General features: G+C 41.4%; 1 protein-coding gene across 2 annotated transcripts; it reads left to right on the top strand.

Annotated features, from left to right (window-relative positions):
* The first annotated feature begins 778 nt into the window (after positions 1-778).
* Positions 779-26,963, top strand: GCA (grancalcin). 2 transcript variants are annotated; one of them, XM_090045606.1, is made up of 8 exons: positions 779-926; positions 6,794-6,967; positions 15,174-15,243; positions 16,433-16,476; positions 16,779-16,926; positions 17,532-17,645; positions 18,041-18,099; positions 18,944-26,963. In XM_090045606.1, the coding sequence occupies exons 1-8, from the start codon at positions 783-785 to the stop codon at positions 18,968-18,970; spliced, it is 780 nt and encodes a 259-aa protein (XP_089901732.1). In that variant the 5' UTR covers positions 779-782; the 3' UTR covers positions 18,971-26,963. The 2 variants fall into 2 exon arrangements, with proteins under 2 accessions (XP_089901732.1, XP_089901733.1); XM_090045607.1 differs by lacking the exon at positions 779-926 and adding an exon at positions 11,770-11,887 and having other exon boundaries at positions 6,851-6,967.

Raw genomic sequence — 26,963 nt, 5'->3', positions numbered from 1 at the left:
AGTCTTGGCTGCAGGTTTTTCTGGAGTCTTGTCTGCTTTCTTAAAGAAAGTGTCCAAGGAAGTTTGGACAGATGTTCTCCAGGGAGATGAGCAACACAGCGAACTTGTTCACTCGTGTGGTGTCACATCGGATCAAGCATTGTAAGTTGAAACTGGCATTGTAAAGTTGAAAGTGGGTGTCAATTTATAAACGTTTTAACTTGAAATGTTGTAAGTCAAGGACTGCCTGTACTTCCGACGTCTTTTGGCAGGCATCCTATGTGGTGGCCCAAGTCAGGAAGCTTGGGGTTCAAATGCCATATGGCCGCAGGAGCAAGCTAGGGAGGAGCCTCCCATTTCCATAAAGCCAGCTTTATGCCCCAACGCTTTGGTGGGTACTAAACCGCGCCAGAAGAACAGTTCTCCTGGGGAGCACTTAAGGAAAACTGCCTTCACAGACCCGGACACGTGGTGTTTCCCCTGCCAGGTAAGTAGGACACAGCCTGGTGGAAGCGGGACCCGGGTCAGGGGACCTCTCCCTGCCAAGGAAGTGGTTGCCCCCCCCCGCCAGTAGGAAAACCAGCTTGGTGGTCATCATGGTGCTTCCCCTGCCAGATGAGGGTGAAGCAGGGCAAAGGCAGCTCCTGCCCATGCTTTGGACAGCAGGAAGGAGGCGCGGTGCTCTCGGAGGGTCCCGCACACGCAAGCAGCGAGGCGACAGCCACATGCTCCGGCTGGCGGGCCCAGGCCAGAGGGCTGCAGGCCCGGCCCCGCCCCCCCCTGACGAGCGGGCGGCCTCGCCAATGGGAGGCGGCCGGGCCCCCGCGAGCGGCGGGGCGGGGCGTCGGCGACAGCAGCTCCGCGCGGTGACAGCAGCCGCGGCGGCTCCGCTCACGCTCCCGCCCCGCCCCGCCCGCGCCGCCATGGCCTACCCGGGCTTCGGAGCGGTGAGTGTCCGCGCCGGGGAGGGGGGCGGGCGCTGGCCCCGGCCCCGCGGCTCCCGGGGGAGGGTCTGGGCTGGGGTCGGCCCCGCCCCGGCGCGGCCCGCACAAAGGAGCGGGCCCGGCCCTGTGAAGGGCCTTCCGGGCCTGGAGGCCGCTCCTCGCCTCGCCAGACAATGGCTGGTCCCCCCAGGCCGAGCCGGCCCGGCCCTGCCGATGCCCCGCGGCCCTCGGCCCAGCCGCAGCGGAAGGCGCCCCAGCCACCCCCGCCCGCTTCCCTTCCTTTCCCTTCCCTTCCCTTCCCCGTCGGGCCTGGAGGAGAGATTCTGCCCTGATCTCAAATTCGGCAGTCTGCGTGACCACCCCCCTCGGCAGCTGGTTTCCCAAGTATCTGCAGGGGCATCGGGTGCGCCCGCTCTCAGCGTCTGGAGGGAAGGCCCTAAACCAAACCAAACAACACAAAAAACAACGTGCCCCAAACCCAGAAGCCAGTCGCGTTTACGTGGTGGGGGAAATACTTCCTGGTTCTCATCTGGTTCTTGCTGGCTGCTAGCAAGAGCCCTGAGCATGGGATTGCCAAAGACCTTCCACCCTGTAAGAACGACCTTTCTACTACCCACGCGGGGCACACAGCACAGCCCCACACCGCATGTGCAGGGGTCCTGCTGCAGATCCCTTCCAGTTCTGTGTCAGAGTGGCAGGGTCCCTGCGTGTCCACTTGGGCTGTGAGACTTGCATTTGTTTCTTGTCCAACAGGATGTGCTTCAGGAAGGAAAGACCTTTTCAAAATGTTATTCTTTTTAGAATCAGAAATCTTTTTTTAATTTTCCAGTCTAAAATTATCCATAGGCAGTTTGTAGCCATTTGACCCTGTCAGTGTTGTTTGAAAAGACCAACTAAAGTACATGTGAATGTAATGTGAAGATGGGTAAAGACTGGCTGCATAATAACTCTAAACTCACAAGGTCCTCAGATTCACCAAGCCAAAGACTGCTTGGCAAAAGAGTCTGGCCTACTTGCTACTTTTCAGGGATCCTGGGCCACTGCTCACCAAGAACTATAAGCCTCCCTTAGAAAGGGAGGCCACTGAGGCAAGAGTCAGCTGACCAGGTTGTCACTAATGGTTCTTAGCAGGAAACAACAGATGCATTGCACTGAAAAAAATAAAATAAAACCAGCTCATACATCTTTTCACATTGAGCAGTTCTACCAGTATATGAGGGATAATTAGTTAGGTGGCTGAACCTATATGTTGCTGTTTTAAAGGCAACCCCCAAATCATTGTGTGAAGTTTGGAATTCCATCTCTGTAATGTGTACGTATTGTGGAATCTCCATCACTGAAAGTCTTTAAGAGGAGATTAGACAAAGTGCTTCTCTGGAAAAATTTAGATGAGGAAGCTTGAGCAGGGAATGGGATTAGATGATATCTTGTCCTATTTTTCTACAAGTCTACGATCTGCAAACATACATCACACTTTACACTATTTCTAACAAACCTAGCAGAGGTTTAGGATGGACCAGAAGTACATTCACTAATAACCACCTGAGGAGTGATGCTACAGTACAGACTTGTCCACTTATTAAAAAAAAAAAAAAAAAAGGCTTGTAGCTATGATTTAGTATGGGCAAAAAATCATCTATGTCACAAGTTTCTAGTATGTTTGCAACCATTCAAACTAAGCACATGAAGAATTTTGTCCCTCAGGATTCAGATATTTACAAGCTCTAAAAAGAATGACTTTATAGAGACTTCTGTCTTGTTTCCACAGTCTTTTGTAAGTCATATAAAACAGACTACATTTCTTAGGGGTTCAGCTGTCTTCTTTCAGCTTTATTAATTTTAGGGCCTTGTTACGTGATGATTTTGGGCAAACTCCTGGAGCTCTTAACCCCTGGATTGTCTGCACAATAAATACCACCTGAAACTGGTTTCAAGCACTTGTTATGCAGCTCAAACTTATCCCCCTCCAGGACAGGATTATTTCTGATCTTGTAAACACCCTACATGCCCTCCTTCCCCACTGGCCCTGATTAGACCCACTGCCTCCTCACACCTCCTAACCCCCACACCTCCCCCAGATCCAGGCTCACCAGGAGTCCCTGTCTCCTGCGTACCTGTGGCTATCTGCTGTGTCTGTCCCAGGGGAGCTGGGGTGGTTAACCCTTCCCTGCCTCCTGCTTTGGTACAGACAGTCACAAGTAAGGAATTTGGTGACAGGGAGGAACCCTGAGGAGCAGGGGGGGAGCCACAGAGGGGAAGCCCAGAGTGAGATGGGATGGGAGGAAGGATTCTTACTTTTCACTCCTCCAGGCCTTTGCTGGCCTGTAGTGTGATTGCTCCAAACTTGAGCTAGCACTAACACCAGTGAACATGTGTGCTGGTCACAGCCTAAGGTATACCAAGACCCGAAGACTAACTCCATGAGTTTCATCTTCCACTGGAGCATGTGGACCTGCAGGTCCTCACTGCTACCTTGAAACTTGTTTGCCTTGCTATACTGGAAGGTACACTTTATTTGTAAAATTGGGACAGATAATGCCATGGCTCTAAAGGCTACTTCATGAGGGTTTGAAGGCTTTGATATCTTTATCTCCCTCTTTGGAACTGAAACCGCTTTCAAAACATGATGAAAAGGGCAGGTTCCCTGACTTTTGTCTGATACAGTATGATTATTTGGGGCCATCCTAGCTGCCTTTAAAAGAGCTCTCTGATACTGACAGCTAGCTGCCTCTGCACAGTTTTCTACTTTTTGACAAAGCTTTCTGTTGAAGCTTCCATAAGCAGCTCTGTTTCTTACTGATAAGCAATATGCCTCCTGTATTTTATAGGGGTGCACCAATAAATATTGTGTGACCAATACCAATAGCCAATTGCTAATCAGCCATTTCGGGTGATACCGATCCAATAACTGATATTAATTGTGGGTTGAGTCATGGTGGGCTAGGCCACACAACTAAGCTCCTCCTACCTCTCCCTGCCCCAGTCATGTCTGCAGCATTTGGCACCTTTTACAGTGCGCATCCTGGCCCCAGTTTGTGCCGTGCCAGCGCCCGGGACACTGTGGCAGCTGCTCCACTCCAGCCCAGCCCAGCACATTGGTTAGGGGATGGGGATGTATCTGGGGTCACCCTGGCTCACAGGATGAAACCCAGGCATCCAGAGACCCTAGTCCTTTGGGTGAGAAGGAACCCAGGCCCTGGCCAGAAGGCATAATTATTGGAGAACATTATTGACTGCAACAGCCAATAAAAGCAGATAATGTAAATTTTCCCTTTATCAGTACTGATCTGATAGGCAACCAATATATTGGTGCACCTCTAGTGTTCTTCTCATGTTCTGTAACTCAGGTCACACTGAGTTGAACAAAATCTTGCAGACTTTATATTCATAGTAATAAAAATATTTAACCTTTTTCAGGATAAGGCTATCTATAATATGGCCTTATCCATAAGGAAAGACTTAAGGAAAAAAAAGACTTCTAAACTTGATTTTAGTAGTCTCATGCTCACTTTGAAATCACAATGTGGTTTCCTTGCTCAGTTTATCAAGTTTAAGGTCTGCTGCTGAAATAGGGTAGATTACTAGTTTAAATAACAGTTTAGCACAGGAATGAAGAATATAATATCCAGTAGAAACAATAGGGAAGATTAAAAAAGATTGAATTTAATTATCCAGCCTGGAATTTGATCAGGCTATAGTTTGTAGGGTTGGAAGGGACCTGAGGAGATCATCAAGTTCGACCCCCTGCAATACTTGTCTAGCCTTGCCTTAAAGGCCCCCAAGGTAGGAGCCAGCACTACATTGATTGGAAGTTGGTTCCAGATCCTAGCCGCTCTGACAGTGAAGTAGTGCCTCCTGATGTCTAGTTTGAATTTACCCTCTGCCAGCTTGTGACCGTTATTTCTTGTCACTCCTGGTAGTGCTCGCGGGAACAGGGACTCCCCCAGTGCCTGCTGGTCCCCCCTAACTAGTTTGTAACAGGCCACTAGATCCCATCTCAGCCTTCTCTTGTGGAGGCTGAACAGGTTCAGGTCCCATAGACTCTCCTCATAGGGCCTGCCCTGCTGCCCCCTGATCATGCGAGTGGCCCTCCTCTGGACCCTTTCCACATTGTCCACATCCCTCCTGAAGTGTGGCGCCCAGAACTGGACGCAGTACTCCAGCTGCGGCCTGACCAGTGCTGCATAGAGGGGGAGGATCACCTCCTTGGACCTGCTTGAGATGCATCTGTGGATGCATGCCAAGGTGCGGTTAGCTTTCCTGACTGCATCCCTACACTGCCAACCCATTTTCTTCTTGGCATCAGTGATGACTCCAAGATCCTTTTCTGCCTCTGCACTGAAGAGAAGGGAGTTCCCCGGCCTCTAGGTATGCTGCTCGTTCTTCCTCCTCAGGTGCATCACCTTGCACTTGTCAGTGTTGAATGCCATCCCATTCTCATCCGCCCAGCCCTGTAACCTGTCTAGGTCCGATTGTAGTCTATTCCTGCCATCTAGCATGCTGAGATCCTCCCACATCTTAGTGTCATCAGCAGATTTGAACAGGGTGCTTTTTTACCCCCTCGTCCAAGTCACTGATGAAGATGTTGAACAGTGCGGGCCCGAGGACCGAGCCCTACGGAACCCCCCCGCCCACATCCCTCCAGGTCGAAAATGACCCATCCACCACCACTCTCTGGGTGCAGCCCTCCAGCCATTTAGCGACCCATTTGACTGTGTAGGTGTTGACGCCACAGTCCCCCAGTTTTTTAATGAGAATGGGGTGAGAGACAGTGTTGAAGGCCTTCCTAAAGTCCAGAAAGACTACGTCCACTGCTACCCCTGCATCTAAGGATTTGGTGATCTGGTCATAGAAGGCCACCAAGTTGGTCTGACGGGACCTGCCTTTAATGAACCCATGTTGGTTGCCCCTAAGCCTAACCTCCCCTGCTGGCCCCTCGTGGACATTTGCCAGAATAATTCTCTCAAAAAGCTTACCCAGGATCGAGGTAAGACTAACAGGCCTATAGTTTCCCAGGTCCTCCTTCCTCCCTTTTTTGAAGATGGGAGCCACGTTGACCTTCCAGTCCTCTGCCACCACACCAGAGCACCACGAGCGCTCATAAAGCCGTGCCAGGGGTCCCACAATAACCTCAGCTAATTCCCTCAGCACTCTGGGGTGGAGGTTTCCTAGTGTGTCCGGCAGGGGCCCCACGTTACCCGGTAGCTTCTTTTTACCCCCTGTGTATTTAAAAAAGGACTTCTTGTTGTCCTTGATCTGGGTAGCTAGCCCCAGTTTCATCTCCGCCTTGGCCTTCCTGACTTCCCCCTGCAGCCCTGAGCAACCACGGTATAGTCCTCCCTGGCAATGGCCCCTCCCTTCCATTGGGTGTATGTCTCCGTTTTTGCTAGGAGACGTTCTCAGATGCTTTTGGTGAACCAAATGAGTAACTCTTGAAAAAAAACAGAAATAAACAGAAGGTTTGGGTTTGCTAATATCCATAATGTGGCTCATCTACAAATGGCAATGGCATTTCTACTTAGTGATTGTTTCTTTTTGGGAAATAATTTTACTTTGCTTGTGTAAAATGTCTTTTTGCAGTACAGTTTACAGCCTTGCACTCACAAGTATGTTAAATGGTTCCAAGATCTCTGAATTAGAACATACCAAGTGATCACGCAGCTTTTGTGCAATCTTTTTTGAAGCAGACCATATGCCAGAGTGTTCAGATTTGAGTTTGAATTTGGGATGCCATAGGTATTTGAATTCAGTCGTGCAGTAGGTGTATTAAGAAAAGTACATGCAGAAATTGATGTTCCTTGTAAATGGAAATCTGTTACAGTGTATTGAGCTGTTGAAGATGCTAACATATTTCTCTTCTTTCACAAAAGTATGGAAGTTACAGTGGTCAGATGCCTAGAATGCAAATGGCAGTGAGACAGCCAATGCCAGGAGCAGTACCAAATATGTCTTATGCTGGATACTCTGGATATTCTGCATATTCTGGTACTTACTCTGCTGCTGCTGACCCCATGTGGATTTACTTCACCGCTGTTGCTGGACAGGTAAGGTGATACAAGCAATGTAATTAAGTTAGCTCTATGATGAATTAGACCTACCAATTTTCTCTCTTTCTAAAAGAAACTGAACACCTTGCTCAGCTGAGTGATGTGAAAGCTCTCAAAGTAAGAATCATTTTTAGGTAAAACTGACGAGTATATGACAATAATTGTAATTAAAATTGGTACTTTAATTTCTAACTGGCATCCCCTAACCTCAGTGAATTAAACTGTTATATTGTTCATGAATAGTAATAAAGAGGCTAATGCTAGTGGTGACTTGTAAATGAGTTTTGTCCTTTGTTACTATATTTTTTATTATTTTTAAAAAACAATCTTGAAACTGGAACATTTGAAATAATATAGTTCTTCAAAAGTGCTTAGGGGACAGCCAGTTACTTTACACAAACCTACTGTACCTCAGAAATAAAAAAGTGAAATTCAAACTTTTGCAGAGTTGGTAGATGTACTGTGTCATCAATAAGCTAGACTTACTTACATTTCTATAAGTTTAGAGGTGCATCGATACATCGGTTTGATATTGGATTGGCACCAATATAAAGAAATTGATTGTATTGGAAATTGGCTTGATATGGCTGATAATTTGGCTGATAAATGCTCGTGCCTTTGCACGGCTGCAGCGCAGCATACAGGCAGTGAGGAGCCACAGCCCAGCAGTGTAGAGAACTGTATGCAGCTGGTAAGTCTGTTGTGCTAGAAGGGGAGGGAGGAGGGAAGTGGCATGAGGGTGGGGCAGATCAACCCCTCCATGGTGAGGGAGGGTGTGAGGCAGGCACTGCTTGGCTGGGGTGGGGTTGAGGACAGAGCTATGGCTTATCTGGGAAGCGTGGGGCAGGAGGGTGGTTTCCGCTGCTGTGTGCACCCTGGGAGGGCACAGTGGAGGAAGAGGTGTGCCTCCAGGTCTGTACAGTGAGGGGTGGGGTAGGCTGCAGCTGTGGGCTGGGGTTGGGGCTGTGTTCAAGGCAGGCAGTGGCGGTGCTGGGAGAGGGCTATGGGGGGATCTACACTGAAATTTGGAGTGGCTGCAGCTCCCTCCCCCCCATAACCCACCTCCCAGTGCTGCTGCCATCTGCCCCAAGCACAGCACAGCCTGGCCCAGCCCCTCCCTCCAGCTCCCTCGTGCTGGGAAGAGCCCAGTGCAGCCCCGGCCCCATCCTGAGACTGCAGCTGCAGCCTCCCCCACCCCCTCTAGGCAGATCCGGGGGCACACGCCCACCACCCTGTGCCCCCCTGGGGTGTGTGCAGTGACAGAAACTGCCCCCCACCCCATGCCTCCCAGATGAGCCACAGCTCTGTCCAGTGTTGTCCCACCCCTGCTGGGCAGTGCTTGCCCCGGTCCTTGCCCTACTCCCTCCCTCACCTTAGGGGCCTTAACTGGCTCCCTCAAACCTCTTCCCTCCCCCATCCACCACAGCACACTTACCAGGTGCATGCAGCTGTATTGGAAATCGTATTAGTATTGGCCGATATGCTGCCTTAAAAATCAGCTATCGGTATCAGCCCCAAAAATCTCTGTCAGTGCACCCCTAGTGACTGGCTTACTTAGACAGGAGCATGGTTGTGAAGCTTTGAAAATACCAGTGGCATGGTGTAAGATAGGCATGTTAAACACTGAGAGTATTGTATTAAGTACTCGCCAGTTTTATTGGATGGGGACAAAAACAGGTTCTCTTAAGTTTTTCCAGTCTGCATTATAAGCCTGTAATGGGAGCAATAGTAACAGAACAAAGAGTAAGAGGCAGAAATCTGTGAACTGGAAAAAGAGATCTGGGGGCCAGTGGGGGTTGGCAAGGATTCACAGAGGTCATGTGCATGGCCCCACAGGTAACTGTTCTCTAGAAGGTTCTGGGATTTGTGGTGCCAATACGCACCTTCCCAAGAGCGTGGATCTACAGAGGCAGTGTAATTGAAGATCTCCGGTTATAGGTGAGTGACCTTCTTTTCTAGATTAGAGGAGCTGCTGTTTACTTTTGACAATTTAAATTGCAGTTTTTACAGATTGAGGCTGTGATTCTCAACTTCTTGCTTGACTTCAGCTCCAAGAATATAGATGCTTTGTGTTGCCTTGATTTGCTTTCCTAACTAACTTTTCTCCTTCATTTCTTCTTTGGTGCAGAACACCTTTATTTTCTGTTTTTGAGAGGAATCCTATCCTTCCTTTGTCCCTACCTACCTGTGAAAGCAGGAGCTGATGGAAGTAATCAATTGCATTGGGCTAATAAGCTATATAACAGCTACAGCCTATAGAGCAACAAAAGTTTTAATGGATTGGAGTGTTGTTGTATTGCATTCTTAAGTCCAGAAATCATATGAAAATTGCTGCAGAGCTACACTAGAGCAATATCTGATCTCCCTTGGTTCTGTTCCTTCCCTAATGATACTCAAGATATTGTCATGCTTTCTAGGATGTCATACTTTCTGGAAAGACATGACAAGGCATTATAATTAAATGGTCCCAGCTATGACATTTATGACTTCCCTTGGAAGGACATTTGGACTCTTACTGATTAGAGGCTAGATGCAGCTTCATGTTTACCTTTGAATTGAAGACCTGTATTTGAGTATTCTATATTGGAGAATGAAACAAAAATTGATGCTGCCAAGGAACTGTCATTTTCTGTCTGTTGACTGGAATAGTACTAGGGCTTCTGTGCACTAGTAAGAGTGCTCACTTCAGACTATTCTCCTGGTCTTAAAGGTGCAAAGTTTTATGCCTGTGCATACATTTCCATTCACAGGACTCGAGTCTGAGTGCATAGTTTGTGTCTTTGTTATATATGGTAATAGTTATTATTCAAAAATGATAGTTTTGCTATTGACTTTTGGGGCTTGGTCCCACAGTGCATCTTAAATCATAGAATCATAAGATTGGAAGAGATCATTAAAGTCAGTGTGTCCATCCTGTTGCACAGATACAGGATTCATTGTTCCTAATCCATCCCAGACAGATGCTTATTCAGTCTCTTTTTTAAAGCCTCCAATGAAGGAGATTCTACAACTCCCCCAAGCAGCTCATTCCACTATCCTATTGTTTTTACAGTGAGGAAGGGCTTTCATGAGTTTTGATCTAGTAGTTTAAACTCATTCCCATATGCCCTGCTGTGTAGCAAGGGAAAACTGTGTTACTTTATATTCTTTATGTTGACCTTTCCAGTCTTTGAAACTGCTATCATGTTCCCCCTTATTATGAGCAAGGGAAGCAGTGGCCCCAATAAGATTTCTGTGAGTTTCACACTACTGTTCCAAGCATAATAAGCAGCTGTGGATCGGGTGTTTTCCAAGATGGAGAGAAGCTGTGATAGGTCTTTAACAGATTGGGAGAAGAATCTTCAACAATTACTGGGCTGCGTGGTGGTTTTGGAGGGCAGCTGCATCTGATTCCTTAGTGGGTAACTGAATTATTATCTAGGGGAAGAAAATAAAAGGGGAAAAGTAATATAAATCTGACTTGCTGTCTGCCGAAAAGAAAGAGAAATAGAAGGAAAAGGACTGAAATAGCCCTCCACTTCTATTCAAGATTCAAAGTAGTGCCTGAGTGCCTAGCAAGGTTATGAGATACATTCATAAACATAAAGTGGTTGGAGGAAGAAAACCAGATGGCTGCTTTTAGAGTGAGGATTGTGTGTTTTGGATGCATTTAAATTGACCTGTTAGCTAAAAATAAAATTCAAATTAAAAATCTTCCCTGTTCCTAAAATCATGAAATGTCCTTCACCCTGACAAATAGGAAATTGAAACTAGGCAAAGGCAATTTTGATTCTCCATTTGCAGCTTTTACAACTTTTAGTCTAATAAAGATTTCTTACTAGTTTCCAGGAGTCTGCCTCTGAGAATAACTTTCTTTAAAGGTCACTTGGTTTTTGACAGCCAAGTTCTTTGGTAATGTTGTGTAAGGATATACATACTGTGGCACTGTGTCCTCTTGTATGTTACGTAGACTTAGTGAATTCAAAACTAGGTTGAATCAAGATTTTGTTTTACAGGCATAACATTTAAGCTTAGATCATGCATGCCCCAAAGTATACATAAACTACTCTTGCTGAAAGGTGCAAGCCCACACAATCCTAAACAGCAGAGTGGACAAATTCTCAAATGAAGAAGTTGCTGAATGAGTGTGTTCTAGAAATAAGTAATATTGGAAACTTGCTTAGATACAGATAAGCAACCTGTTTGCCCCCTTATAGTATATGGGGTGTGCTTTATAATGAAGTCGTGAGAATGAGTATGTTTCATAGTTTGCAGAGGCCATTCCATTCTCAATGTGAAAAACTGATTTTGAACTACAGAAATCAGAATGCTTAGCATGTTTTTGTTGTTTGCTGTTTTTCTCCCATAATTCTGAAATAGCATGCTTCATTCGTAGTGGTCTGCAAAAGGATAGTAAGAAAAACTTTGTATCTTCCATGTGGAAACCTGCATTCTCTCTGCAGTTGCAGTTCATTCTATTCCAGACCTATTTGCGGGAATTATTACACCATTTAAGTAAAAGTAGATTACAAAGCTGGTTACTATTGTCCCGTATTCCATATTTCCATTTCATGGGCAGTAACTGCTTTATGACATGACAGACCTTGATGCTTGTATTAATCTCTCTAACTTGCATGAACATCTGTTTGTGGAACTATGTAACAGAAGCTCCTACTTAAATTATGTGGATAAGGCACAGAATTAAGATTTTTATTAAACCCTTTTGAAATGTTAACTGAGCATTTGCTGATCTTTAGAAGTTTTTTTTTTCATTTTTTAAATCTCAAGTATAATACAGTAGTAAATTTAGTTTTTTGTAGGGGGAATACACATTCACTCCTGAAGTACATGGCATATAACCACAATCTGTCATCTACCATGTAGCAAGACCAGTGGGGTGATGGAAGTGCTGGCCTTGACTCTCAAAGAACTAAGCAGGTAGAAATTCATAGAAACATGGGGATTTAATTGTTTTTGTGGGGAGGGTCAAAAGGGAAAACTATATTTCTGAGTTTCATCATACTATTGATATGGCTAGTAAATAAGATTCAGAAATATAATATTCACCTCACTAAAATTTAAGCTAATCAGTTCTCTTCATCCTCTCTCCTTTCGTGTGAGCTTACCCACTGAAAAAATGTCTTTCTCACTCTCTGAGAGTGTAGGCTCAACATTATAGAGTCTCTCAGTTCAGTAAAGCTGGACACACTCTTAAGTCCTGCCAATACTGCCTCTTAGGCAGAGAGTTAGTAGAGAGCATGTGACTATGTATGTTGTCTGCCTGATGTTAATAACCCCTTCTATAACATAGCAATGTGTGAAGTTCAGTAGTTAGTGCTCCATGCAAATAGAATACCCCTTTCCCCTTCAAGATGAGGATATTCCTTCATGAAATCCAGTGATATAAATGGATGAGTCTTACCAGAAGTCAGGTAATTCTGCTTGTGGGGACTTTCGCTTCTCAGAGTTTGCTGTCTTTGTATATTATCCAGTAGGAAAGGCCATAGACTAGTGGGTCAAATGTGAGAAAACATGGGGTTTAAACCTCAGGGGAAAACATAACTTCCACTTACTTATGAGACAAGCTCACCCCAAATTCTTTCCTGTTTATGTTGGCTAAACATAATAATGTCAAAGCGATAATACATATCTTGTAAAAGCTACATAGAATGAGTTTGTAAGTGCAGTGTACTCCACTTAAGTGCACAGCCTCAGGATTGAAAAAAGGCTTTTCATTTACCTGAGAAAGGTAACTTAATGTAAAACAGGTGTAGGCAACCTTTTCCAGCTGCAGGCCAGAATGACCCGTGGTTCATAAGAGGCAGGTGGGCAGGCCCTTGGATCCAGCTGCTGCTTGTTTCTGTGATGACATGAGGAAAGCACCCACAGCTAGAGCCCCCTGCCACCAAATGGCACTGAAACCCTATGTCCATGGGCCAGAGCCAATGGTTGTGTAGGCAGATTCCAACCCATAGGCTGCAGGTTACTGCCCTGCCTCCTGATGTAAACACTGTTAGTTAAATACACAGTACTGCAAATGCTGTGGTATCGGCTGGCCTGAAACTGCCAGCTCCCTTCATTTTGAAGGCTTCTAATAGCCCAGTATTAGAAGTGTTCCAAATGAGCGGAGCCAGTCATTTTGAGGGCTGCTAATACCACAGCACTGATAATGCTTGGCAAGCATTGCTTACAGCACTGCCTGTGCTGTGATATAAGTCAGTTTTGGAGTTACTGTCTTCTCTCATTTTTCCACAGCAGTCACTGTTGGGGCTGTTGTTAGAAACTCTGATTATGAGGGCAGATAGCACCTGTGAAAGTGACTAGCTCTTGTCATTTTCAAGACTTCTAACAACAGCCCTTTGACAGCTGCTCCCCTTCACTGTTTCTGAAACAGTTAAAAGGAGTACAATTAGTTACAAAATAGACATTTACAATTAGCATACAGTTAGCCAGAGGGCAATTAAGTTATAAAGTAGACAGTGGAGCTGAAAGAAGCTGTGCACTTAAGTGGTTTGTACTCTTAGCCAATATGCCAATATTCAGAGTTTGTTACAAATGTAAGCAGTAGACAACAAGTTAGGAATGGCATTGTGTTATACAGTTAAGGAAATTATGCACTTATGTGGTATGCTCATGCGCTGCACAGTCAAAAGTGCTGTTTTCCTGTCATGAAGTCTGACCGCCTACCTAATGCAAGATCTACTTCATGTGTCAGGCACTTATACTTACTGATGAGCCACAAAACATAGCTTGTTGCCCTTAGTTTTCAGCTTGAAGACGGGGTGGAAGCCCAGCTGATAGGACCTTTCTATAAAGCTCACAATATATCTGAGAGAATCCAGTTTAAAGTCCTTTATCATGTGTTTACTAAAGATGATCTTCCTGTTACATTCACTTGCCTCATGAGATTTTGGCTTTAGAGACTCCTTTTTAGAACATCAGATATGGGTATCTTGAAGACTGTTACTGTTTGGCCTTGGGCTTTTCAAAGATCTAGTTAGCACATACCTATCTGGGATGTTAAGCTTTCAGGTTCACCTCTCCATTTTGTTCTTATCTGTACTGTTCCAATGAATACATAATCAGTGTTGGCAATGAAAAGGAGCATACGTTTTTTTTTTCTACCCAGCTTCTTGAAGTGCTCTGTGGAGTTACTTCACAGATTGTAATCCTGGGAACATAGCTGAAAAACACCAGAGGGAGCATAAAAAGTAATATTAAATGGGCTAACAAATGAAACCTTTCTGTGTTAGTCACACGTCATGCATGTTAGATGGTTAATTTAAGGACAGCCTAAATTCCTATTTATTACCTTTCTGCCTGAGATGCTTCAAAGTGCTTGGCAGCACTATATACACTGAAATCACTTGGCCATTACTGAAATGCAGCTGCCACCAACTCCAGTGTAGAACATGGTAGCTCTTAGTGGGGTTTTGTTCAGTTTTGAATTCTTGTAAAAGGAAGCAAATACAAGCAATTTAAAACAGCACAGCAGCACTGCACAGTAATTTGATCAGGAAAGGAAAAGTGTTGCCTAGCTGAACTGCAGAAGATAGTTTATAACTGTCAAATTAGGGTTTAGCCGAACAATTAAAAATAACATCCCAGTTGCTAATAGCATCATAGGCTGTTTGATGATAGATGGTTAGAATGTTAGTTTTACTGTGTGCTGTAACCAAAGGAACAGAAAGAAGTGTACAGATGATCCTTGAAATAACAACAGAGATGTAATTGGTAAAATTGATTTTTTTAATTAGTAGTTCAAACTAGAGGCCTTTATAGAAATACTTTATAGAAGAATTTTAGTTAAATCAAAATTGTGAAAACAGTGCAAGTCAGTGCAGAATGTATAATTTAAGCAATAATTTGCTTACAGTATCAGCCACCATTTAAAAAGTCTATATCATTAGAAGATATCACTGTAACTTTAGTAATGCTGAAGATTAATTTTATTTTAAATGTATATGAATGAGTGTTTTTTCCTAAAACAGACAGGAGGATTTCATTTAATTGCCAAAGGCAAGAAATTCTAGTATGTAATCTTAGTGCTGCATATGTTTTTATTAGGATGAGAGATACTTCTACAATAGATTTTTAGAATATTATTACATCGTTATATTGAATTAAATCCTTTGTTTTTGGTTAAAAATCTGTATTATTTTTTGCAAGTGGATTTTCATTGTCAAGTATCCGTGACCACAAGTTTATGCACTTTCTTCCACAGGATGGGGAAGTGGATGCTGAGGAGCTACAGATGTGTTTAATGCACTCTGGAATCAGTGGGACCTATTCTCGTAAGACACTGAATGTTGCTACCATATGTTGTCTTTAATTTGTGAACAGTTTTTGAAAGTTTTATTCATAAAGGAATATTTTTCTTTCTACTCTCACATATGACATTTAATTTCATTTTTGTCTCACACTTCCATTTACCGCTGCCATTTGTCTTTTTCATACTCTTAAGGAAATGTCTCAGCCCTCAGTATCAGTACTGAAGATGAGCACAGGTAGTTCATCTGTATAATAGCACCAGTGAACTTTTCTAATTTTCATGCTTGGCACACCAGAAAACAGAAACGTTTGGATTCACAAGGCCCGGGCACTGGAGGATGTGAATGCCATCCCAAACTTTACCCTTTCTTTGGAATCCTTTGAATGAGATAATATGTTGAAAGAGTTAGCTAGAACACATGCTAACACTTTTATTCAGAGGTAGCCCAATTCCATATTTGTATTATATAGATTTATTTTGGAGAAAAAAACACTTTGCTATATAAGTTATACTTCTAATAAGAAACCTTAATGTTCTTAAAGTGGTATTGTTTGGCCTGGACGTTGCCCTGTTGATTGTACCTTCATTCTAAGGCGCTAAGAAGAAATGGTACTTTGGGTCGCTGATAGACATGGACCAAAAAAACCCAGTGCTTTACTGAAAGAGAAGCCACGTCAGTTTGGCCTGGCTTGCCCATATGCCTGTATTCAGCGGGGATTTTTGGCATTTTTATCTAATAGCTTAAATCAGCGTGCGATCTGTATAGAGATTGGGCAAGCTGGGTCAAGCTGACACAGCTCCTCTTCTGGGCCTGTGGTGCACTTGGCGTGGGGGTGTGCTGAACTGAAAGTTAAGTTCCATTTAGATTTTTTCCCCCCACATTTCAGCACCCTTGGTTTCCATGCGTCTCTTTCTCTTTGTCCTGCTAATACTAAATTAGTAAATTGTAAGACAGAGAACTCTACCGAGAAGTGAACTTAGTTGTCTGAAGAATGAAATGAAGAACTAAAATCTGTTTAATAGCTAGTGTTTTGTTACCTATCTTTCTACTGTATTTTGTTTTTTTCTGATGATGTTTCCATACTGCTGTATAGCAAAAGCAAAGTACTAACTTGTGTGTTAACTGTGTTCACTGAAACTGCAGTAGTTACTATAAATGACATCAGTAAGATTGAGCTGGTATTGAATCAGTCTTTGACTATATTTTTCAGCCTTCAGCTTGGAGACTTGCAGAATTATGATCTCTATGTTGGATGTATCCTTGAGGAAATGTATAGAATATTAAAATTTTTATGTCATTCTGAACCAATAGTGTTCATATGTAAGAAACTTGAACTTCAGGACACTTTTTAAATTAATATGTTTTAGAACACTGTCTTTGAGTTCTATGCTTTTATAATGTTGCCCAGAATTGGTTACATAAATGTTGTCAATGTGGTTTGTAGTAGTACTATTGCCTTAGTGGTTAAAATGTACATATATCTTGTAATTTTATAATGAGGTTTTCTCTCTTAGGTTAGCTGTTTTCTAAGTTATTTTTATTAACCAAACAATTAGAGAGATTATACAGGAAAAATGGGTTTTAACGAATTCAAAGAACTCTGGGCAGCTCTTAATGCCTGGAAGCAAAACTTCATGATGATTGACCAAGACAGAAGTGGAACTGTGGAACTTCACGCGTTGACTCAAGTCATTGCAGCTATGGGTAAGATACTTTTTTGAAAACTTCTGAAGCCTAACGTTTGTTCTCTAGTGTGCAGCGTGTATTTTACCACAGTGAATAACAGGTTATAGTATTTCCAATATGGCAGTTTGTAGTGGATATACCTATTCAATACGATCTTATGGGGGCAGCATCTCAGCTGAGTATAAGGATATTTGCAGAAGCTTTGATAAATACAGACAGGTTTAATGCCCCCACCACTGCTGAACTGGCAGAGGGTCTTGGTCGAGCAGCAGCAGGAGAGGGAGGGAAACCGATGACAGGACTCTGTGCATGCTTCATAGAACAGAGGATACACACCAGGTTGAGCCAGTACCATGGTAGGGAAGATTCTAGGAAAATCTTTTTTTCTTCATTCTCCCTTCTGAAAACAAAGTGCATATCTAATTTGGGTGTGTGGTGTGCAAATAAATATGGTATTTTTTAAAGGTATGCATCTTGAAAGACCTGGAATACCAAAACAGGAATAGTTTCCCACTCTTCTTCCCCATCATCTTTGACTATTGTTTCAAGTTTTCCAGAGTTATGAAAGTGGATGAGAGCTTCTCACAGTGTTCCTATAATTTTCTCTTTTTTTGGCTTTCTAGGTTATAGGTTAAGCCCTCAAACACTAGCTGCAATTGTGAAACGCTATAGCAAGAATGGCAGAATCTTTTTTGATGACTATGTGGCTTGCTGTGTGAAGCTACGGACATTGACAGGTACTGTATTTTCTAATTATCTGTGCTGTATGTACTCTTAACATTTTCTCAACTAAAAATGGTAATAGCTGTCGGAGTTCCTTTACATGTAGTTTTTCAGGTTTTTCTTACTGCATTTTAAAAATTATCTTTAGTATTTTGAGGAATACTTGATCAGCATTTGCAAAATATAGAAAGTAACATTTTGCTTTTCTTATTTTTTCACTGCAGCTTTAGCTTAAATGTGAAAGGAAAGAAAGTTTTATTTAAGTTATTCAAAAGTGATGGGAACTTTGCTTGAAAAACGAGAAATAAAAACAGTATTGCTAGCTGAACTTACTTTATAAAATATAGACATAGAAAATGTGGAGATTTGCATAGCTACAGTTTACTTAAGTGTCTTATTCTTTTCTAAGACTTTTTCAGGAGAAGAGACAACATGCAACAGGGGTTTGTGAATTTTGTATATGATGATGTAAGTATCTTTATCTAAAGTACTCAGTTTTGTAAAGATTTATAGGAAAAGGCTTTTGTTACAAATGACAGACTTGAGCCACACTCTTCAAATTTGACTTCCAAATTTTATTTTGCTTTACATTTTTACAGCCTTGTCAGAATGTTTCCTTGGGTATTAACTCTTTGGCTGAATTCATGTTCATCCCTTCCCCCTCCCTTCCCCAAAGAACTACTAAGAACATCCCTTGTATAAAGCTTCCATGGCCTTCATTCTACAAAAACATAAGTCCATGATGAATTCAGTGAAACTATTCACATGTTAAAATTAAGCAAGTGTGGATTATCACTCTAGTTGTGTCCTAAGGGCCTGCACATTATGAAATGATAAAAGTATATGGAAGCAGTAGGGTAATAAAAATAGTTTAGTTGATGTCAGTGGAACTATTGACTGCTGCAGTATAAAGTAATTGCCAGATCACACCTGTAAATTGCAACAGTTACCTGTTTCCTACATGGCACGGAGTATACACTGTACAATTTCATGTACATTTATGATACATACACAGAATAATTAAACTGAGTCTGAGCAATTTAAAAGTCTCCAATGATTAAAAACAAATTGTATATTTTTATCCTCTGTAATTCTGTAGTCACATCTTAAGGTCTTCATATAGTACACAGGTCCCAGTTTGTTTCTACATTTTGAGTTGGGATTGTTTTCTCCTCTTAGATACAACAGAGACAAACTGTTCTTGAACTCTGTATATAATATGGTTAATAATGCCTGTTGTTCTAGTAATTCATTAACAATTTCCATATGTTCTTTTCTTATGAGTTACCTATTTCAGTATTTTTCCTTTTAGTTCTTGCAGTGTACCATGGCAATCTGAGTGTTGAACTGCTGAAGGAGGTGAAGAGCTCTAACCTGTAAATTCTTCTGCTCAGAAGATATTAACTGAATCTGCTGTGAATAGAAGCTAGTATAGATTTTTTCATGTTTCTGCCTGTTAAAATATCCACCTTGTGTAAATGGTTTGATTTTTATTGCACGATTCAGAGCAATAAATAATTGTAGCATTGTTGTTATTTTTTATAGAAGCATGGCTTTTTTTATATAAGCATGCATATTTCCAGATGAGTATACTTCTGTGTCAGGCAGTCAAGCTTAATGAAGGGTTAACATACAAACACTTCGCTGCAAGTCACTAGCATAGACTACTTTTATATAAGTTTCGCTTGCATTTATGAGTGGAACAGCAGATGTCCTAATTTTTAATCTAATTGAGGTATTTCTTGTGTCGGCATCATGGTAATACAATAATATTTCTGATGGCATACACTAAAGAAATCTAATATCTTATAGAAATTCAGTGGATTTCACCAGAAATACAAATATTTAAGGTAAAACATGTTTTTCTTTAAATTTGTTACAATAGATTTTTCTAAGAGGCAGACTATTGCCATTTCTTTTTGTAAGGATTTATTTATGGAGTAGGAATTGTTTGAGTACAAAGTTGAGCCCTTCCCTTTTTAATTTCTTTTTATTCCCTCCTGGAGAATCTTTGTAGATTTATTTTCCTTTTGACATGAAAGCTTTCAAGTCCTTATCTACTTAGTCTTTTAAAATCATGGACTCAGTAGACCCTCTAGCTGGTGAAGCTACTCTTATCCTGAGATCTTAGAAATCCCATAAGAAAATAACTCAGTGAACAGAAGTGTCCCACTTAGGATAGCTTAAGTAGGTCCTTATTTTTTATGATATTTCAGAAGCACTTCTAACAGAACAATATTAAAATTAATGGGTACTGACAGTGATCAACTGTTCATCAACTCTTCATCTTGACAAACCTGTTTTGCTCACTCCAAGCTTTGTCAACTTTATAATGTACAACTATCCCATATCAATCAACTGAGCAGGGATTAAATTGGAGGTGATGTTCATGTCATGCTAGAAGGTGGGGGCTTAATACAATGTGCTGAAATAGCTGCATTCTTAAAAATATATGGGAAAGTCTTTTCATGCTAAACATACTTTGGGCCAGACCCACATTGCTTTCATAGATGTCTAAATAGGATTTAGACAGAATTTAGGCACTGACAGGCATTTTTACATATGTTCCTGGATGTGGCGCCAGGTGCTTTAATTAGTGAGCTGTTCTAATTAAAAGCACCCGTGCATCGCATGTATCAGCATCCCCACACATCTCCACACTGAAAAACTGGTGGTGGGGATCTTTGAGCTAAAGCTCCTTGAATGTGTTTTATTTCAAAGCACCCCACCACCATTTTGTCAGTGTGGAGATGCATGGGAACACTGATACATGTGATACGGAAGGCTGCTGGAGTGTGTCAATTTCTGTGCTCCAGCAGACTTGATTAACAGATTGGATTTCCACATGTGTACAGGAGCCCAAGGATTCTAAAGAATGGATCCAGATTGTGCCTGTTTCAGCAGTGACAAAGTGCATTCATTACCTAAGATTATCTGTCACTTCCATTTTGGACAGGGAAGTTCCTTGGGTATTAATGGCTGGTACTCTGTGCATACTCAGAATTGATCCTGTTTGATCACCTAGGTACTCTAATTACTCCCTGAGCTCCACTGTGATCCAGATTGGTGTGGCAGGGGCATGTAAGCTCTGCATAAGTCGTTGAAGGCAACCAAGCTGATAGGCATCCTGGAAGTATGCCTAACTCATACCAGCAATGTATCATTCAAGTAAAAATGATGGTAGTGGGATGCCTACCTTTTGCCTCACCCAACAGTTCTAGGTCCTCCCTAGTATAAGGGAGGACCTTGGTAGTTCTCAACCTTTTTAGACTCAAGGCATTTCTCCAAAACTTTTCAAAATGTAGTGGCACCCCACTTAAAAATATAAATATATTATGAAATGATAATATACTCACTCGACTACCACTGCTGCTGCAGCCAGATGGAACTGCACCACGCACCTCCTACAGAGCCAGATTGGGAACAGCTGTAGCAGGAGCATGTGCTCTTGTTGCAGCCTTTCCTGATTTAATCCTGCACAGTGTCTCCCAGAAACAGGCATGTGGGCCAGGTAAAACTATCCCACTTGTCTCAGTTGTCAGGACCTTCATGGGAGCTGAACTGAAAAGTGGCTGCTGCAGAACAATGTGTCTTACATTCTGGTATGCTACAGCTTACACTGGTTCGGCTTCAACGTGTTCCTGAAAACAGACGTGTGGGCAGTTTTACCCAGTGGCACCCAGCATCATGGCACTCCTGACACATTTTTGTGGTACCCTGATTAAGAACCACTGGAATAATGGAATTCAAACCTACATCTCCCACTTCCCAGGAGTGTCCTAACCACTAGGGATGGGGGAGAGAATGAGGGCATCCGTACCCCTTCTATGGTAGACTCAGGCCCACCCTGCAGCTAAGAATGCAAGAACTGTGGGTCCAGAGGGCAAGCAAGCAAAAAAGGAACCTGATTATATCCTCATGGTTAGGGCATTCAGTTGGAAAGGAGGAGACATGATCCCTTCTCTCAGGATTATTTTTGTTTTTTTATCCAAAGACTGTCCAATGTAAAATGCAGATTCAGTCCAAGGGGCAGAAACCAGGACAACCCTCATCCAGAGGAGTGCCCTCAAGACTCAACTACAGAGTATATACCCCCTGGAATCTTTTCATTCTGGCTCCTTCTATTAGGCTAAAAGTGGGTGGTGCATCAACACTTCTAGTTGGATACCTACCCTCAAAAATATGGCTAGGCATTCTGGATCTTTAGTGAATGGAGGCACCTAATGTGCAGCTTATCTTATGTGTGGAAAGAGGAGCAGAGAGAGTTCAGTCATGCTGTTGTGCTTAGTGTTTTCTATTGGCTAGCCTCCCAAGTCTGCCCATTTCCTATATAGAACACTGAAATGCTTAACTCTTTCTATTTGGATCATGTTTTAGAGGCACCTAAGTCTCCTCATTGATGATGTAGGGATCCTAGGCACCTAAAATTGGTCAATTTGAATTGCTTTCCTGAAGCAGGTGCCTAGATAGATCCCAGTGCAAAATGTAGGCACCTGCATGACCAAACTCTCTGGCCCTTCTAGACTTGTAATTCTAATGTATGTGTGCGTGCGTGCGTGCATGTGTCTTTATGTACGTGCATTTTGGCAGTGAGCAGTGTTTTATGTAATTTTGTTTTTTTTACACTTACTCCCATAGTGTCACAAGTATACTAAACATAATTTAAGAATGAATATTTTTTGATACTGAGATGATGTATTCAACCTTCTTGCATCCCTGTTAATTGTGTAACTAACGGAACTAAATTCTCAATCAAACTAAATATTTGTTTGCATATCTTGCTGTTCCTGTCTGAAATATAAATTTATTTGTCCAAATTTAGACCTATCGCAAGTAAGTTTCATGTCGTTATAAAATACTGAATAATATGCTTATAGTGTACAAGTGATTTTATTTGTACAGTAAACAATTTTCCAAGTCAATCCTTGAGTTTTTTTTAGAAACAAACATTCAAAAGCTTGTCATTAATTGTTATATTATACAAAACCTGTTATGTAACAGGAAATGCTACAATTCATAAATAATGAAGTATGTCATCTAGTGCAAAAGTTTGCCAAGATTTCTTGTTTAAATATCCAACTTTGCAATTCCATATTAAAGTAGCATCGTGGACCATTTTAAATGCATATATGGGAGGCAAATTACTTCTATGGGAGGTCTTAATTTGGTCCATCTGATTTCCATTCCAAAGAGAATAGTCACACTCTATATTCATTAATAATCTAAAAATTTCCCAAGTGGGCAGTAAAAACCAAGTAGCAGGATGGAAGATGCTAACTCATGAATAATACAGTTCCATCCACTATTCATACGTAGGTCTACAGTGAGAAAAACAGGCTCTCCGTAGTGATTCATTCATGCAATTACAAGGCCCAGAACATGCTCCATTTTAGTAGCTGTAATAACATATATGGTAATGATATCTTACATGCTTGATTCTTAAATGGACATTGTTTGTCTGGTTTTTAAGTCTTAGTAAACTATTTGCAGATAATATATTTTGCATTACCTTTGTTACATCAAGCATATGCATATTTTAAAAATCAATATACACAAAATAGTTATGGTAGATGAGCAACCCTGGATAATTATATGCCACACAAAGAGTGGTATTGCACAATAATTTACAACAATTGCAAATTATTGGAATGTAGTGACCTGCGAAAGTTAGCATATGTTAGGTGATAACCCTTGCCTAAAAAGGAACAAGTCTGCAATACCACAAGGGCCCTTAACAGATGCTAGACTGCTTGATCGTACGTCTGCTTGCATTTTAACTGCACTTAATAAATGTTAAGTTGAACGTGTGACACTATCCTTAGAAGAACTGCATATTAGTCTTTGCTATGAAAGCTAGAAAATTAGAATCCAAACATAAAGTAGTCATGGCACAGACATATCTAGAACAGTTTTATCACAGGCAAGAAACTATCCTTTTAAAGTATCCCTGCTTTTAGAATATTGCCTGAAGTATGACATTGCTGAATACCAAGCCGTTATTATTGATTACTTGCAAAAAAAGAGATTTACTTGAACCTATCACAGTTCTATCTAGAATCTGAATGTCAAGCTAGGTTTGTCACATTTAGTGTGTGAGTGCAAATTCTACAAACTATATACATTTAACTTTTGCCTTCAGTTGCACAGATGCAACTTTAATGGAGATTGATTCAGTGTAAACAAGAGAAGATGTTATCCTTGCAAGTGAATTAGTCCTTTTCCCAGAGGAGAAGGCACATCTACATGTGCATTAATGCACCTTTGCTACTGTGCATTCAGTTTAGTACCTCTAATATGAGGTACTACATAAATGCGCAGTAGCAAAGATGCATGCTTTTTTGATGCTTAATGTGCAGTAGATTAATTCTACTGTGCGTTAGTGCATCACAGTGAAATCTATGCTGATGCGCTAATGCACAGTAGAATTAGTCTACTGTGCATTAAGAGTCTCATGTAGATGTGCCCAAGGTGCCCCCAGCTGACTTCCTTCCCTTGGGCAGGGGCTGGACCCAATGATCACACAAGGTTCCTTCCAGCCCTAATGTCTATGAAATCTATGAATAGGATTCAGCCTACCATCTGATCCAGATTTGGTTTGCACAGTTAGCAAGTATAAAGAGTGGCATAAAACTCACTGAAGTGTGTGGACTGACACCACCGATGGCAGGTTTAAGAAAGAATGTGTCACTTCTTTAGTATGCAGAAATTGCTTCAATCCACATACAAGGTAAATACAGTTTTCTGCATTCACACCCATCAGACAAAATTTAAATCCTTCAGTACATCCACCAGGATCAGTGTTTCCACTAATGATTATACTGAAGCTAATTCTGTTGTTAAACCTAGTGCCAGTTCTGATTAAATCTGGTGGTATTACTCAGGCTTAAAAGCAAAGAGAACTGGTAACTATTGACTTGAATAGATTTACTCTGGAGGAGTTTAGAGCTGTATTTGGCTTTTCTTTCGTGCACGTGCCTATAAGAAAGCCATTATTAACCTTCCACAGGTTCCTATTTCACTCACTTTAGGGCTAGAATATTCAACAGAATTCAGTAACTGCAACTGGACCAGATTTTCAAAAGAATTGAGCAGGCTGGCTGCTGAGCTCTTTGAAATATGTGTATTACTATCTCAGCTGAAGATGATGGAAGCTAAACTTTTTTGAAAATCTGACCCCAGTAGTGAGTGCTGAGCTATCTTCAGTAGCTATCTGCCTTAGCTATAAAGTGTTCAGAGATGTTCAGTCATGCTATTTGGTATTCCATATCTAACTTTTGAAGAATCATCTAATCTTTATAGAATTGATCATGCTATGGCACTACTATTAATAAAAGCTTAGCGAAGTCTTTAAATAGTATACCCCATTTATCCATAGCTAGGGAGCCTGCTGTAGCTCATATAAGGATTGTAGATATTACTGGAACTTCTCTAGTGATTCCTGCTTTCTTGTAAAGCAGAAGAGTGAGTGTTAAATCAACAAAGCAGAGCTGCAGTATCCCCTCTGACCACTAAAAGTTTATATACAAAAACTAATATGGAACAAGGTAGAATGTAAATTTATAGACAGATATAGCAGAATAGATATTTTAGATCAGCGCTATGTTTGGATTTATTCCAGATAAATAACTTTTTCCCCATTTCAATTTAGTGTTGATTACTCCAAATTACTTTAAACTTGAAAATTATACTCTTACTCTACCTAAATTAAAATAATCTAGTTACATTAGAATAATCTAGAATAGCTCTTCCAGAATAACTCCATTTGTATAAGCCCTTACTTACCCTTTCTTTCAGCCAGGAAAATTGAGAAAAAGATAAAAGAATTCCTGCTGTGACATCTTGGCATTTTACTGAGTTAAGTAGCATATGAGACCTTGACATCCTTCACTGTCTAAAATACTTGGTTACTTATTTTTTCAAATGCATTCTAGAAGAGCTGTTCAACTTCGTTACATCTTGGACATCAAACCACTTGGAAGATGCTTCATACCAGTGATGGGCTGGATGGAAGGGAGCTTTTCCAGTCATTTCTAAGGGCACCTATACATGTGATGGACTTCTGCTCCAATGCGTGCTAATTAGCATGCATTGGAACAGACTCAGTCAAGTCTGCTGGCCTGCGCTAATTAGCATGCTCCAGCAGCCTCTGCGTCACATGTATTCAGCATCCCTATGCTTCAACATAGCGGTGGGGCCCTTTAACTAAATCTCATTGAGCAAGCTTTAGTTAAAGCGCCCCCCACTGCCATTTTGAAGTGCAGGACACTGAATACACTGCAGGTGCTACAGGCGCTTTTATTAGAGTGGCTCTTGGAGCCACTCTTAATTAAAGCACCCCTCCCCCGCACCCTCCACCCAGTAGCACAGGTATAGAAGCCCTTAAATTCTTACTTCAAATGAATGGGGAGATGGCAACGGGTTTACAATATTCTGGGTGTCACAATTTTTTCATCTATTGGATATGACTGATACCTGAGTGTCACACAAGCATTAATTCTAAAGAACAAATATTTACCTTTAGACTGCAATAAATATCAGGTATTTGAAAACTTTAATAGGAGGAGATGAGCTTGCTCCTTTTGGACGTTCTTACATCCACTTTTATTATGACAATTTAACATTACATAATATTAGAAATACATTGCACACATTTTTACCACGTGTATATGCTGCATATGATTTTTGCAAAATTTTGTTCTTTGCCCCTTCATTTATGGGAATTCTTTTTAACAGCAAGCAAGGAAATGGGTATTTCAGGTTTTCAAACTTTTCTGCAAGTTTTGCATGCACTTTTACAATAGTTCTATCACATGCCAAGGGGACACATTTTGTAGAAGTACCTTGATATATACTAAAACATCACTGCTCTACTACACAGACAGGGTATAATCCTAGATAATCAATTCTGGGACTTGATATAGATCCTGCTAGATTTTTAAAATGAAAATGTTTAGTCTTTCTAACTTCCGTATCTTAGCTAGTAAATTGTTCTATAATGTTTAAATATTGAAAATTACCATGTTTTCTTATAACAAATCGTAGATAGCAGATTTTTTACTTTAAATTCCTATATGTGCTCTGTTCTCAGTGTATCTCTTGCAATTCTTTACCTATTAAACTTGTAACCATTTTTATATTATATTTTAGAGTTATTTGCAGAAGGTTATTGTAAAAGCTGGTTGTGCAAGCCAGTTCTATTGTCTTTAACTTTGCAATCTTGGAAAAGTATTTACAAAAAAATCCAAGAAACAAACCCTGTTCATAGAAAGAAAGTTATTTTAAAATTTATTTGCATGCAATGTAACGTGAATAAAAACAGGGATTTTACAATC

This window comes from Crocodylus siamensis, chromosome 4 (assembly GCF_052110815.1).
Source record: "Crocodylus siamensis isolate JL-2025a chromosome 4, ASM5211081v1, whole genome shotgun sequence".
NCBI lineage: Eukaryota > Metazoa > Chordata > Crocodylia > Crocodylidae > Crocodylus > Crocodylus siamensis.
This window is presented reverse-complemented; position numbering and strand designations above follow the sequence as displayed.